General features: G+C 36.3%; 1 protein-coding gene across 1 annotated transcript in view; it reads right to left on the bottom strand.

The window, feature by feature from the left end:
- The window catches only part of BANK1 (B cell scaffold protein with ankyrin repeats 1), a 307,032-nt gene that overhangs the window by 216,376 nt on the left and 73,674 nt on the right, over nucleotides 1–16,982 (bottom strand). The window contains 1 exon segment of the mRNA XM_032398831.1: nucleotides 6,931–7,085. Coding sequence (XP_032254722.1) covers nucleotides 6,931–7,085 — 155 coding nt within the window.

Raw genomic sequence — 16,982 nt, 5'->3', positions numbered from 1 at the left:
TTTTATACTAGGAATTATGTGAAGCACTTTTAATATAAAGATATTTCCTTTAATCCTAACCAAAACTACATACACTGAAACCAAAATGGAAGACTGTTAGTTTTCTCTTTTAAGAACAGGGTAGCTAATACAGAGAATTACATTCTGAAGATTAATCAGAGCTATCTAAATCAAAATCTGTTCTCTACATTGTGCTGTTTAACCCTTCAAAGTGACCAAAATGAAATACCATTTTTATGTTTATCTCAGATATCACCTTCCAAATGCTTTCTTGAAAGCTAAACTAATTTCAGTCCCTCACAAAATAAATAGAAACCTCATTTATACACTCTTACAAAACTGGGTTTACCCAAAAGTCATTAACTTTAAAGTTCTCTTATTTAGAAGTTATCTCCCTAAGCATAAATCACCTACAGATAAAACTTGTATTTTTAATGCTCTGTACCAAAGAGTTTCTGTGAATATGTTGATGTCACAGAATTGGTTCAGCTGACACACCTCAGGAATTTTTCCACCAGAGTCCAGTGCTCCCAAATATTTTTCTGAAGGATATTTTAAACTAAATTTCTCCTCATCAATTACATTGCAAATGGAGAAAAGATGCCACTATTCCAGTTAACACATATTCCCACTTGTCAAGAATGCCTCGCTGTTTCCTTCCCCATGCCTCACCAAGGCACTGCTTCATGTGACCCCTGAGGTCAGGAATGTGAGCCCCTCCTGTTCCTCACATCTGCCACTTCCTCTTCACAGGACCTCATGTCTAGCTCAGTTTCCTTAGTTCCTTTGTTGCTCACATCTGTCACTTTACTGCAAATATTTAATGACTTCCCATTGACTTTTGCCCAGATCCCCAAGATCCTCTGCTTCAAAGTTCTTCAGAGCTCTCTTTCATAGGTACACCGTGTCTTGTCTAACTTTGACCTCTCCCCTCCCAAAGTTAGTAAGCTTAAGAAACCTCTCCCAATGTTTTATTCACCCAGCTAACTCATTCTCATTCATGAGTGCTCACACAGGCTATTTCTTATGCATCAGATTCTCTCCTTAATAGAGGGCAGGACTCTACCTTTCAACCATTTCCAAAGAACAGTTTTAAACAAAAGACGATCATACTGACCACCCTAAATGAAGCACTGACATCTTCATTTGTACCCAGGGCCAGCTTCATGGCATACTACTTGTGCAGTTGCACAGGCCCTGCACTTAGAAGGCCCTGCACTTGGTTTAACGTTCTGCTGTCACTACCTTAAAGTGCTTACTAATTTGAACAAGGGCCTCTACATTTTCATTTTGCACCAGGCCTGTTTGTACCTAATGTTGGTGTACCATTTAGTTCCTACTCTTCCTCCATTTCCTCACACTTATCCTCTCCATCAAGGTCTGACTCAGGTTTCACAAGCTCCATAAATCCTCCCTACAACTTTAGCCCACAATAACTTCCAAAGGAATCATGGAGCATTTCACACCCATACTCCTCATTTGACCTTTTCTGAAAGTCATGCCCTCTGCTCTTAATTAGTTTTTCGTGTCTATGTCTTGGCTTCCCAGCTAGATTTTCCACATCCTGAAGTATTTTTTATATTTTCATATCATTGTGGCATCTTGCAAGAATTATGTACATAGGAGACAATCTGTACATATTTTTAAAATTAAGATGGAATAAGTCTGTTAGAATATGACATTTTGAAACTGAACATGCCCAACTCTACTTCTTACACCCCTTAGGACTCACCACTTCATCTGTTTCCTGCATCTCCAAGGAGGAAGCGGCCTGCTCTAGGAGGGAAGGCCTGCACTGTCCAGCCTTGTCCTTAACTATTATGCACATCTTAATTAAAAATACAATTATATGGGTACATTTAATTCAATAGAGAAAGTACTATGACACTCAAATGATTGTAAAGTTGGTTTTATCAGTTACGAAACTATTTTGCTCTCATTCTTTCTGACTCATCTGTTTATCCCTTATTTGGTTCTGAACATTCAGAGCCAGAAAGAATTCTGATAATCATCACTTCCAAAGTCTAAAGTTTTGTGGCATTGGTCACAATCCTTGAGTCCTAAACAAAAGGACTAGAACTTGGTCTATAATATAACATATAGATGGTGAAGTTTCTGGTTCTTTAGGTTTTAAGGATTTATTACACACAGGCAACAAAGGATTTTTATCCCAGTGGATCATTATGACTTTTGTACACAGATCAATGGCTCTTTTCATGTGTTCATGACTACTTTAATAGGCACTAGTTAACAAGCAGAGTTGCATGTGCTTTATTAAGCCAAGATTGTACAGGTTCCTACAGCTGACCTCTATCTGACCCATGACAGCACAGCGAGGATTAGGTTATGCAATAGTTCTAAATTTGGCTGTTAATTCTCACCTTCAGGATTACCTGAAAAGCTTTTAAAACTGCCAATGTCCAGGCCATCACCCAGACTGTTTATATCTGAATCTTTGGGGATAGGATTCAGGCATTATTTTTCTTAAACCTCACCTAATAGTCCCTATGTGCAGCTTAGTTTGAGAGCCACTTGGTTAAAGAGAAAAGATGTCTTTTGGTCACCATAAAACCTTACAACCAACGGGGTAGGACTCACAACATAGACATTTTAGGCACTGATACACACAATAATCTTTTGTAGCTTTTCCTGTATCTTTCAATGAAGGCACAGGATCAGATTTTAAATTAAGGTTGGTTACCAAGAACTAGTGTGAGATTTGGTATGAAAAATAAGTGGGCAGTGCTGTTAGCGTCCGTATATTATTTTAAACTGTATCTGGGGCCAAGGAATGAATGGGTCGGAGGTACCCAAAGTCTTGTGGCTTTCCCATGGGTCCTTCAGAATCATACCGCTGCACATAGTCTAAGGGTTTCTTCTAGATTTGTTGACTACATAATCAGGTCTGCACTATGGATTTGGAGACTCACATTACAGTTGTAGCTACAGAGGTATGTCAAGGAACAGGTCAAATAAAACAAAGATCTTTTGTAGGGAATATGCATGTCCTAGGATTTAGATACAAAGACAATTCAATGAAATTAATATATAATAATATATTATATTAATATAATTAATATAGATCCAAATGTTGATAAAGCCACTTAAAAGGCCTTGCAAATTATACTATAACTTTAAGAATTAAATTTGCTCAAGAAGTCAACAAGTGACTGGACTGGTTTTAAAACCGTTTCAGTCTTATCAGAAAAGCAGCAGTGGGACAATAACATAAAAATAAAGAAATATCAGTTAATCATACTCAAGGAAGTAAGAGATTCTGGGGGGGGGAGAGAAAAACTGAGATTGCAATAGACAGATTTCTATCAAAAGGAAGGGAAAATGATAGATTGCAGGCCTGCCTATACAGATAAAACAAGATATACACTACATCAAAAACTAATGATGTAATGTATGGTGATTAACATTACATAATAATAAAAAAAAAAAACAAGATAAAGAAAAGAAGCTCATTCCTAACTGCTTCTTAGGATGGTGCTCTTGAAGAGGAAATATGAAGCCATTTCTGCACCTGTGACCAGGGTTGCAGAAAAAACATACGAGGCACAAGGCATCAGAGAGCAACCTACAATACTTCCAACAGGGCCCACTGAGGAAAACATTTAGAGGTTCCCTCTTAAAGCTCCAGGTAAAATCCATAAAAAAGAGCAACTAGATTCACTGCTTATAGATTGTGCAGTCCTAACAAGTGATTCTAGAACAACCGGGTGGATTGCAGAGAAGCCTCTGAAGGGGGGTGCTGAATTCTTGATGCCATTATTAGGTGAGTTGAAGGTAACTTATTACTGTAAGGGCCATAAATATATCTCCTCTCCTCGGAGACACAATTTAACCTTGGTACTATTGACATTTTTTGGAAGAAGTCATTGTTGTGGGGACTACCCTAGTATTATAGGATGTTTAACAGTATCTGTAACTTCTACCCACTAGATGCCAGTAGCAATCTCCCAGTTATGACAACCAAAACTGTCTGGAGGCTTTGCCAAAAACCTTCTGGGGAAAGAGGGGCAAAATCACTCCCAGATGAGAACTACCGCTCTGAGGGAATTTGCCCAAGGAATTAATGAAGTTAGGACTTTGTAGTAATACACAGCACAGGAAAGAAAAGCTGGTAAATAGAGCAGGACCAGTTCTGGTTTAGATGTCTTCCAGTGGAAAAATGCCTCCCAGGTGGATTTCTCATTAGGGACATAAAGTTGGATAAGACTCATTTATACAATGAATGTGTTTGGCAGGCCTAGAACTTATTGACTTCCTACCTCTCACGATCCATTACCATGCAAGAAAAAATCAAGAGGAATATGCTAGAAAAACAAATGTGTTGGCTCATAATAAAAAAAATTAAAAACACTACAATATAGCAAAGAATGCTAATCCTAGAAAAGGTAATAGAAGAGGCCAAATTGAGTAGCAGATTTAAGCTGTTAAGACTTATCCAGGTATTTTTCAAAAAGACAGGGAATAACCTACATAAAAAGAACATTGGAGGAATATCTTCACTAGCACATGAGAAACAATGTTGAAGAAAATATATATCCTGCTGTTTTTAAAGTGGCACAAGATTTTTAAGGCCTATGAAATCCAAAATCCAAGGGAAGGAACAATGCTGGGAAAGATTAATAGGCAGAAGGATCAATACTTCCATGATCCTGGGTCAAAAGCAGTAGCAACATCACCTGCTGCCCCAGGTAATGTTGATTCTCCAGAACAGATAAGGGAACAGGGAGGGAACTTCTCTAAGAGGCAGGTCCAGACCCAAGCAATTTCACAGCAAGAGGCTGCCGCAGGAGAGACCTTAACTCCCCCTTAATCAGAGAGAATGAAGGTCATGCCATTATACAAAACTCCTACCCAGCTCAGCGCTGGCATGCTGGAAACACAAAACTGTAAGGGAACTCACTAGATTTCGAAGGTGCTGGGTGTGAAAGAGGCATGTGTCAACTAAGACCTGGTGACTAGCAATGTTAGTATGCTAAATGTCTAGATTTTGTAAGACAGTGGCGAAGTCTCAAGTCTCACTTAGTGGGAGAGGGGGCCCTGTTCTTCAGTGGTCTCTACTTACCCACTAATTGGAAGATGTCTCAGAAATGACTAAGCTTGAGGTTGTGCTTTCAGACAACTGGCATAGACTGAAAGTTATCCTGGCAAATCTCAAACACCATTTTCACTCATTTGGATACAAATGATCTTTCCTTTGGTACTTGGCCATTGTTACATGGACTCAGATTGCACTAAGATCTAGGTTCTGAGAACACAAGATTTTGGCTGGGATAACTATCTTTCGTCCAGGGATCGGTTTATTTTGAATTTTTTAGTGCATGTGGCTGGCACTAAAATAATCTTGTATGACCTTCCAACTCTTAGGATTCCTTAAAAAGTGGGATACCAAAGAGAGATGTGAAATTGAAATAATTTCACTTCCAAGGGTCTGAAAGAATTGTATCCATGTCAATAAAAGATAGCCCATGATTCTGCCATTAAAAGAATCCTGATCCTACCCAACCATCTGAGTCAGCTTGGAGGGTAGTGGGGTTTAATTTTTACATTTCAATTTCTCTGCAAATTTAATAGTGGGGGAAGGTTTTATATTCTTCAAAATTTACTGTTGTAGTTTTTGTTCAGAGTAGTTTGTAGTTTTGTTCAGCTATTTAGACTCATTGCAGAGTTCTTGGTGAGTAATGTTTAGTTCCAGAGGGTTTTTTTTTCTTTTTTGTGTTGATTTTACCTACTTGAGAATAATTCTCATTTCCTGTTGATTTTCCTGTTTTTTTCTATTTATTTCTGTCTCTTCCATTGTTTCTGACTCAATAGGAGCTACCAGTTCTGATTGTTTAGCCTGCCTTCCCTCACGCTCCCGAGGCCTTTAAGTGAGTTGTAATTTTTCTTTGCCTGGTCACCTGTGTCGGTCCTCTGAATCCGGAATAGTTTAGTTTCTTGGAGTCTCTAAGGTAGTGTCAAAGAAGTTCTTGTCTCTCTGGAATTGATAGCATAATAGCTTAAAACAATGAGTCTTCTGCTTAGGGATGGGGTCTGAGGATGAAGGAATTACATTTTGCCCAACTGCACAGGACTGCTAGTACCAGCAAGAACAGGAGATTCTTTTCCCAAAGACAGCTACTAGCAAACAGACAAATGCAGCCCCTGTCACCCAGTGGCATAAATCCACTGGCTTCTCCCAGAAGGACCCTTTCATGCAACTTCCAAGGCTCTCCCGTTCTCCTGTATCTTTGGCTTGTTCCACTGAAGGACACCACAGACACTGAGGACCAGCGTCTTTCTATTGTCTGGAGATTATGTAGACCCAGTTTCGGGTCAAGCTCTACCAGTATGTTTATTTTAGTAGTTCATTCCAATGAAGACTTAGGAGGAAGACATGTACTCATATAGTCACCTTCTCAGAAATCCACACTCCATCCCCTGCTACATTATCCTTTTATTCCTGAAAGGACCACCTCATCTAGGTGGTCCTTTAATACATGATTTCCACTTAATAATGTAGGCCTTTAATACATGATTCAGAATTGAAAAATCGGTGATCCTAAAATATAAGTATTCTCAAATCCTATTCAAGAATATGTTTCCATTTATAAAAATAAAATCCTTGATCTGGTTAATATGAATCCAACTTTTATTTTAAGTGGCTTGGTATATATAGCAATTATATATCTTTTGGCAACATGTAAAATACCACTTGATAAAATTAGGCTTTCATATATTCTTCAATATTAAATTATTCAACAAATATTTATCAAATGCCTACTAATTGCCAGATATTGTTCTGGGTTCTGAGGACACAGCCATGAACAAAGTAAACAGAAGTGCCCAGCTATGTTAGAGCTTACATTCTAGTGAAATGCAATATTTATGAAAACAATAGAGCCAGCCACTTAAATAACAAGGTATCTTACTCACCTCACATGGAATTTCAGTAGGAAGCACCATTGCCAGGGGTATGGTGTCTCTTGAAGCTTTTGATAATTCTTCAATTTCCTTTCTCTTACTTATTTCCCCAGAATGTTCCACTCCTAGGTCTGTTGGAATATTGACCTCAAGGTAGTCATCAGAATCTAGAGAGAAGTTCATGAATATGAACTATATCATGATTAAAACATAGCTAAGGTTATATTATTTCCACCATTGTTATAAAGATTAATTGCTAAATAATTAATTTAATTAATATACAGGACAACAGAATAGTTTAAGATAGCTGAATGTTAATAATTAAAATAATGTTTCACAATTTAACTAGTATTATAACCTTAGTGACTAAACTACACCAACTATATATGTTCATTTATTAGTTTAAGGTTTTCTCTCAAAAAAAATCTAACCACCATTTAACATTTTTCTTAATATTAAATTAGCAAACCTGAAAAAGATGAAACTATCTTTTCAATTATTGTAAATAAGAAAATTTATTTTATTTTTATTTATTTTTAAGATTTGTATTTATTTATTATTTGACAGAGAGAGAGAGAGAGACTGTAAGAGAGGGAACACAAGCAGGGGCAGTGGGAGAGGGAGAAGCAGGCTTCCTGTGGAGCAGGGAGCCCGATGACGGGCTTGATCCCAGGACCCTGGGATCATGACCTGAGCCGAAGGCAGACACTCAACTGACTGTTTGGTCATTTTTGTGATTTTGGCAAAACCCAGGTGCCCCATGGAAAATTTATTTTATTTTAAATCAGAATAATTATTTACTCCTTAAATATATTTCTAATTTTTAAAAACAAAAAGCACAACTGGGAAACATCACTAAATAAACTAGTATTTCCATACAACACTGGTTTAATAGTGAAATATTAATGTTCATGCAAATGTTTATATGTTCTGTGAAAAGTACGTTTGTTCTATATCAAATAAGCTAGGTTTCTTTACAGCAGTATTACTAAGAACAGTGAAATATGCTAATGTGAGTTTTGAATCTCAAGGGGAAAGAATATTTGATTTCTTCTTGTTTTAACATTTAGTAACTTAGCATTTGGTCTCAAATGTTAAAACATTTTTCTCTATTGAGGAAATAAAAAGTTGTGTTAAGGGTGATGGATAACTGTTTTATTACTCAATGTTTCAAAGCTTAAAGCATCTCATTAGGGTACAGATCAATGTGGCTGAAACCAAGTCTCTAGCAACTAGATCACATGTGTAAACTCTTAGGTCAATTCCAAAAGTATCCCTCAAATCCATAAAGAAGAGAACTGGAAAAAAGGAAAACAGCCCCTGACAGCTAGAAACTGCTCTGACCCTGTGTAAAAACCTTGGTGTTGCTGGGAGCTGGCCTGATGTTCTCCTAGTGAAAGCAACATCAGACATGGCCACCTTGTCACCATGATGGATCAAGTCAGAGATGAGAGATCACTTTGTAGTCATGTCTGAATCCAAGCAAAAACATGAACATTGCCAAAATCACAAAAATGACCAAACATCCCAAATCCTAGCTCCTGTCAGTAGCTATTACTTCTTTGCCAATTTCAGCCTTAGCCTCTTTTCATTTTGCTTGCCCTCTAGATAGGGTAAACTACTCCTCCCAGTTTGCCTTGGATTTTCCTGGTTTGGCCACTGAACATGTTGTGTCCCAAGAAGCCCCTCAATCTCAGGCATACTGGGATAGTTGGTCACCTAATTTTGGATAAAAGTCATTAATATATCAAATCAGAAAATTACAACTGCTTTTTGACAGCAAGCAAACTATTGCAAAGCCCTGCTTTTTTTTTTTCAGGTTTATCTTTATTTATTTATTTTTATTATTATGTTATGCTAATGACCATACATTACATCATTAGTTTTTGATGTAGTGTTCCATGATTCATTATTTGCGTATAACACCCAGTGCTCCATGCAGAACGTGCCCTCCTTAACACCCATCACCAGGCCAACCCATCCTCCCACCCCCCTCCCCTTTAGAACCCTCAGTTTGTTTTTCAGAGTCCATCGTCTCTCATGGTTCATCTCCCCCTCTGATTTCCCCCCCTTCATTCTTCCCCTCCCTACTATCTTCTTCTTTTTTTTTTTTAACATATAATGTATTACTTGTTTCAGAGGTACAGATCTGTGATTCAACAGTCTTGCACAATTCACTGCGCTCACCATAGCACATACCCTCCCCAATGTCTATCACCCAGCCGCCCCATTCCTCCCACCCCCTACCACTCCAGCAACCCTCAGTTTGTTTCCTGAGATTAAGAATTCCTCATATCAGTGAGGTCATATGATACATGTCTTTCTCTGATTGACTTATTTCACTCAGCATAACACTCTCCAGTTCCATCCACGTCATTGCAAATGGCTTTCTTGAAACCTCCCTCAAATCACTTAACAACAAGCCTAAATCCTATAGTAAGTTTTTTCTAATACTCTTTCACTGAGATGGCCCATGGTTTTCTATGGTGTGCCTTCCCTTCACTGCAGCTAGCAAAAAATCCAAATAGTTCAAGTATAGGTGTGTTCCTAGTGGTGTGTGGCAAAAGGACACTGACAGGATAAAAAAGGTCAAAGGCAATATAGATGGAAGCAGCTGTCTATTTCATCCAAAAAAAAAAAAAAAAGTGAAGTCACCAGCTTCATAGAGGTAATTCTATCAGTAAAGCAGAATAACAAAAAAGATGCCCTCTAGAGAGGAGCTATCCCCATGCCACATCTAAGGACAGTGCTTTTTTTTTTTTATTGCTGTCCTATGAAAGTTGCAGAATAAAAGCAAAAAAAATACCCGGGATTTCCTGGTTCTTCCAAGTACTAGTCTTCCTTGAAATGAAAAATAGCCTTTATTGACAAACCATGAGAGACTCTTAACTCTGGGAAACAAACTGAGGGTTACAGAAGGGAAGGGGGTGGAGGGATGGAGTAACTGGGTGATGGGCATTAAGGAGGGCATGTAATGTGATGAGTACTGGGTGCTATATGCAAACACTACATCTGAAACTAATGATGTAGTATATGTTGGCTAACTGAATTTAAATTAAAAAAAGAAAAAAATAGACCTTATTTCTTTAACAATTTAAAATACTTTCATTAGCAGTTTCATTTTCTCTCTCTTTCTCTCTCTCTCTCCCCCCACACACATATACACACACACAAAAGTGCATGCGCACACATACACACACCAAAACAGTAGAAGGAAGGTTGTGTAGAACTGGCTCAATCATTTTGCGAATTGATGAAAGAACAAGGAAATTGATTTTATGTAATCACCTTAGAAGGAGGTGGAAGTTACTCTACCACGGCAGTATCTAGATGTTTTCTGCTAAATTCTTCTGTGGCATTAGGTTAGGAAGATCTATTTTATTTACCCTGAGGACATAATCATGACCATACAAAAAGATTTATTTCCATGAACATTCACGCAAGTACTGTTTATAATGCAGAAAATTGGAAGCAATCTAACCAATAAAGGACTAGATAAAAATATGCACTACGAAAAAGATACTGTCGCCAATAAAAATTCCATCAAAGAGTATTTACCAATAAGGAACAAGTTTATAATATAACTGAAAAAATTCCAAGTTACAAAATTATCAATTTAGTAGGTTCCCAATTTAATAAAATAAAAAGTATAGGACTTCTGGTTTCAGGTTCTGCATGTAAGGAGCTTTGGAAATCACCACTCCTAACAAAAAGCTGAACAGACTGAAAAATCAACAACTCTTCTTTGATCCTTAAGAAAGGGGTGACAAACTGCTGTCCCCAAATTGGAGAGACAGTCAGGCAAATACAGGGAGTCTTAGCTTACAGAGTAAAGAGTCAGGAGTGAAAGCCACCCCAGGAACCAGTGTCAGGGTAAGGAAGCCTCAATTGTAATGGATGAATTGTTGGATGATCAGTGGGGAAGTATCTGAGAGTTAAGAACTGCAGGCAAATAAAGGAGGGGCTCCGCATTATTTTGAGATTTACCTCCAGGAGCATGACTAGATTCCCACAGAAAATACTAGAGAAAATTCCCCTCTGCTTCCGGCAGTGGGAGGGAGAAACCATTTCAAAATACTTCAGAGCACTGTTTTTCTAAGAAAGGTTTGTCCTCAGGGCTGACTGGTTAATGACAGCCTAAACTACTGGGGTATTATCAGAGTCTAAGTGACCTGGGGAAGAGAAATACCCAACAATAGCCCACTGCAGCCATCTTGTCACACATAAGGGGGGAGAAAAAAACTAAGGAACTCGTGTGAAGTTCATGGTCCAGAGGTATAGGTTCACTAAATGACTGAGACCTAATCATAGGACTCTAGAAAGTCTCCCCTACCCCCATACCTCACTACTGTGTTACTAAAGGCCTATTTATCACAGTTCCTTTTACCTAGTACATCATGTTTATTGAGAAAAATTGGAAGGCATATCAAAAAGCAAAAAAACAAAATTTGACAAGGCAGAGTAAGCATCAGAACCAGATATGGCAAGGATGTTGGAATTAAACTTAAAACAACTCTGATTCATATGCTAAGGGCTCTAATATATAAAGTAGACATCATGCAAGACAGATGGGCAATATGAGCAGAGTAATGGAGCATGTACAAAAGAACCAAAAAGAAATGCTAGAGATTAAAAACACTGTTACAGATATGAAGAATGCCTTTGATGGGTTTATTAGTAGACTGGACATGACAGGAAAGAATCTCTGAGCTAGAGAATACATCAATAAAATCCTTGAAAACTGAAAAGCAAATAGGAAAAAAATAAACTAAAGCATAAACAAAAACAAAAAATAGAACAGAATATCCAAGGACTGTGGGAAACTACAAATGTGTGACATACATGTAATGGTAATACCAGAAGTAGAAGAAAAAAAGGAACAGAAGAAATATCTTAAAGAATAATGACTGAGAATTTCTCCACTTTAATGTCAGATACCAAATCGTAGATCTAGGCAGCTCAGAGAACAACTAGAAAAATTCCAAAAAAGGATATCATCTTTAAACTGCAGAAAATCAAAGATAAAGAAAAAAAAAAACCCTAAAGGAACACAGAGAAACAAACAAACAAACAAACTTGCTTATAGAAAAACAAAAACAAGAATGATATTTGACTTCTCCTTAGAAACCATGTGCAAGAAGAAAGTAGAGTGAAATCTTTAAAGTGTACAAAAATAATAATAAAAACCCACAAACACAAAATTCTGGACACTATGAAACTATCCTTCAAAAGTGAAAGAGAAATAAAGACTTTCTTTGAAAATCAAATATTGTGATAATTTGTTGTTAGTAGACCTGCCTGCAAGAAAAGTTAAAAGAAGTTTTTTAGAAAGAAGGAAATAATATAGGTCAGAATCTGATCTGTATAAAGAAAAGAAGAGCATCAAAGAAGAAATAACTGAAGGTAAAATAAAAACATTTATTTTTCTTATTGGTAATTGATCTAACAGATTATAGTTTGCCCAAAATAATAATAGCAACAGTGTATTTGAGTATGTATGTTTATGTGTATATGATATGTACATGTATATGTATATATAAAAATGAATGACAGCAATGATACAAAGGATGGAAGGGAGGAATTAGGATTATTTTGCTATTGTAAGGTAATAGTACTATCCATGAAATGGTATAGTGTTATTTGAAAGTGGACTTGAACTAGTTATAAATGTATATAGCAAACTAGGAAAACCACTAAAAAATTGGGTAAAAAAAGGATAACTGATATACTAAGAAAGGAGAGGAAATGGAATCATATAAAATACTCACTCAATTAAAATCACAAAAGACAGATAAAGAGTGGAAGACAAAATATGAACAAAGGCAAAGAACAAGGGAAAAAAAATACCAGTAATGAATATGGTAGGTATCAATCCAACTATATCAGTAATCATTTTGAATGTCAATGATCTAAATGCACCAATAAAAAGACAGACGTTGTCAAAGTAGATCAGAAAATGAGACCCAACTATATGTTGTATACAAGAAATGTACTTTAAATATAAAGATATAATGATTAAAAGTATATGGATAGGGAAAAATATACAATATTAATACTAATCAAATCAGACAGAGCAGACTTCAAAGTAAAGAAAGTTATCAGGGATTAAAAAGGACATTATATAATGATAAAGGAGTCAATTCTCCAAGAAGACTTAACAATTCTTAATGTGCACGGGCCTAACAACAGAGCATCAAACGGTGTGAGGCAAAAACTGACAGAACTGCAAGTAGAAACAGTTGAATCCACTATCACGGTTAGAGAATTCAATACTTCTGTCTCAGAAATAGATCCAGCAGGCAGAAAATCAGTAAGGATATAACTGAACTCAATAGCACCACCAATAAACTGCATATAATTAACATCTATAGACTAATTCATCCAACAACAGCAGAATACATATTTTTCTCAGGCTTACATGGAACATTCACCAAGGTAGACCACATTCTGGGCCATAAAACACATTTTGACAAATTTAAAAGAAATGAAGCATACAGTGTCTGCTCTCAGACCACAATGGATTAAATTAGAAATAAATAACAGAAAGATAACTGGAAAATCCAAAAATATGTGGAGATTAAACACTCTTCTAAATAACACATGGATCAAAGAATAAATCTCAAAAGAAATTACAAAGATATTTTTAATCAGAATGAAAATTTAGTCTTGAGTGCATATATTAGAAGAGAAGAAAGATCTAAAATCAAATCCAAGTTTCTGTCTTTTGAAACTAAAAAGTGAAGATCAAATTAAATACAAGCAGAAGAAAAGAGAAAATTAGAGCAGAATTAGAGTAGAAATCAATGAAATTGAAAACAGGAAATCAATAGAAAAAAACTAAGAAACCAAAAGTTGGTTCTTTGCAAAAATCAGCCGAATTGATAAGCCTCTAGCCAAGCTTACTAAAGAGTGAGAGAGGCGAGAGAGAGAGAAGACACAAATTACTAACATGAGAAATAAAAGAGGGGGAGGGGACAGCACTGTAGATCCCATGGACACTTTAAGGATAATAAAAGAATACTATAAACAACTCTATGTCAACAAATTTGGTAACCTAGATGAAATGGACCAATTTCTGGAAAGACATAATCTCTCTAAATTCACACAAAAAGAAACAGACAATCGGAATAGGTCTTCAGCCAATTTCTATTAAAGAAATTGAATCAATAATTAATAACTTCCCAAAACAGAAAGCACTAGGCCCAGATAGGTTCACTGGTGAATTCTACCAAATAATAAAGGAAAAAAAAATTATACCAATTCTTTACAATTGCTTTCAGAGGCTAAAAGCAAAGGTAATATGTCCTAACTCATCCTATGAGGCCAGCTCTACCCTAATACCAAAAAGTTACAAGAAAGAAGGAATCTTAGTAGACATATAAAAAAGACATTACAAGAAAAGAAATCCATAGACCAATCTCTCATGAACATGGATGCAAACACCATCAACAAAATATTAGCAGGGCGCCTGGGTGGCTCAGTTGGTTAAGCGACTGCCTTCAGCTCAGGTCATGATCCCAGGGTCCCGGGATCGAGTCCCACATCAGGCTCCCTGCTCAGCGGGGAGTCTGCTTCTCCCTCTGACCCTCCTCCCTCTCATGCTCTCTGTCTCTCATTGTCTCTCTCGCAAATAAATAAAATCTTAAAAAAAAAAAAATCCACTTTAAAAACAAAATATTAGCAAATTGAAAGCAAAGAAGAATGAAAAGAATTATACACCATGACCAAGTGGGATTTATTCCAATTTTGAAAGTTCGTTAAACATTCAAAAATCAATTAGCATAATACATCACATCAATAGACTAAAAAATAAAAAAAATCACATGGGCATATCAATAGATGCAAAAAAGTACTTGACAAAATCCAATACTAAGTCATAATAAAAACTCTCAGTAAACTAGGAATAGAGGGAAACTTCCCAAACTTCATACGAATCATCTGCAAAAAACCTACAGCTAACATCATTCTCAATGTGAGAAGCTCAAAGCTTTTCCACTAAGATTATGTAGAAGGCAAAAATGTCCCCTTCCACTATTCCTTTTCATCATTCTACTGGAAGTTCTTGCTAATACAACTAAGGCAAGAAAAGGAAACAAAACACAGATTAGGAAGGAAGACATAAAACTTTCTTTGCTGGGAGAAATATGATTGTCTATGTTGTAAATCCAAAAGCACTGACAAATTCCTGGAACTAATAAGCAATTATACAAGGTTGCAAGATACATGGTTCATGTGCAAAAAAATTGTTTTTCTATATACTAAAAAATTTGAAAAAATTTGAAAAAAATTCAATACCATTTCCATTAGCACCCCCAAAAGTGAAATACTTAGGTATAAATTTAACAAAATATGTACAAGAGCTATATGATGAAAATTACAAAACTCTGATGAACAAAATCAAGTAAGAACTAAAAAAAAATGGAGAGATAGTCTATGTTCATGGATAGGAAGACTCAATATTGTTAAGATGTCAGTTTTTCCCAACTTAACCTATAGATTCAATGCCATCCCAATCAGAATCTCAGCAAGTTATTTTATAGATATGGGCAAACTGATTCTAAAGTTTATATGGAGAGGCAAAGGACCCAGAATAGCCAACTCAATATCGAAGGAGAACAAAGTTGGAAAACTGACACTATCCAACTTCAACACTTACTATAAACCTACAGTAATCAAGATAGTGTGGTCTTGGCAAGAAAACAGACAAATAGATGATTAAAACAAAATAGAGAGCTGAGCTGAGAAATAGAGCCACATAATAATAGTCAATGGATCTTTGACTAAGGAGCAAAGGCAATACAATGGAGCAAAGGCAGTCTCTTCAAAAAGCGGTGCTGGAACAACTGGAAATCTACATGCAAAAAATGCACCTACATACAGATATTACATCCTTACAAAAACTACTCAGAATGGATCACAGACCTAAATATATAATGCAAAACTATAAAACTCCTAGAAGATAAGAAAAGAGAAAACCTAGGCAACTCTGAGTATGGTGATGCCTTTTTAGATACAACACCAAAAACATGATCCATGAAATAAATCATTGATAAGCTGGACTTCATTAAAATGAAAAAAACCAAACAAACCTCTGCAAAAGATAATATCTATAGGATTAGAAGATAAGCCATACACTGGGAGAAAATATTTGCAAAAGACACATCTAATAAAGGACTCCTCTGAAAAATATACAAAAATCTCTTAAACAAAAAAAAACAAAACAAAAAACAAACAAACAAAAAATTACCAAAATTAGAAAATCAGCCAAAAATCTTAAATACCTCACCAAAGAAGATATACAGGTGGCAAATAGGCATATGAAAAGATGCTCCACATCATATGTCATCGGGTAAATGCAAAATTAAAAAAAAAAATTAACAGTACACATCTATCCATTAGAACAGCCAAAATCTGAACACTGACAATATCAAATGTTAGTGAGGATTTGGAGCAACGTGAACTCTCATACATTGCTGGTGAGAATGCAAAATGGCACAGCCATTTTTGAAAATAGTTTGGTGGTTTCTGACAACGTTAAACATAGTCTTACCATGTAATTCAGGAATCATGCTCCCTGGCATTTACCCAAATCAGTTGAAACCTTATGTGAACACAAAAACCTGCCCATGGATGTTTATAGCACAGCTTTCTTCATAACCGCCAAAACTTGGGAGCAACCGAAATGTCCTTCAGTAGATGAATGGATAAACTGTGGTACATCCAGACAATGAAATATTATTTACAGCTAAAATGAAATGAACTATCAAGCAATGAAAAGACATGGAAGAACCTTAAATGCATATTACTAAGTGAATGAAGTCAGTCTGAAAAGACTACATACTGTATTATACCAACTATATGACATTCTGGAAAAAACAAAACTATACAGACAGTAAAAAGATAAGGGGTTGCCAGGGGTCTGGGGTGGGGTGGGGGGTGAATGGGCAGAGCACAGAAGATTTTTCTGGCAGTGAAAATACTCCGTATGCCACCATAGTGAAAGGTACTTGTCATTACACATTTGTCCAAACACATGGATTATACAATGCCAAGAGTGCATCCTA

Source organism: Phoca vitulina, unplaced genomic scaffold, assembly GCF_004348235.1.
Source record: "Phoca vitulina isolate PV1807 unplaced genomic scaffold, GSC_HSeal_1.0 scaffold3, whole genome shotgun sequence".
Classification (NCBI taxonomy): Eukaryota; Metazoa; Chordata; class Mammalia; order Carnivora; family Phocidae; genus Phoca; species Phoca vitulina.
The sequence above is the reverse complement of the archived record's forward strand: the minus strand, read 5'-3'. Positions and strand labels throughout refer to the sequence as shown.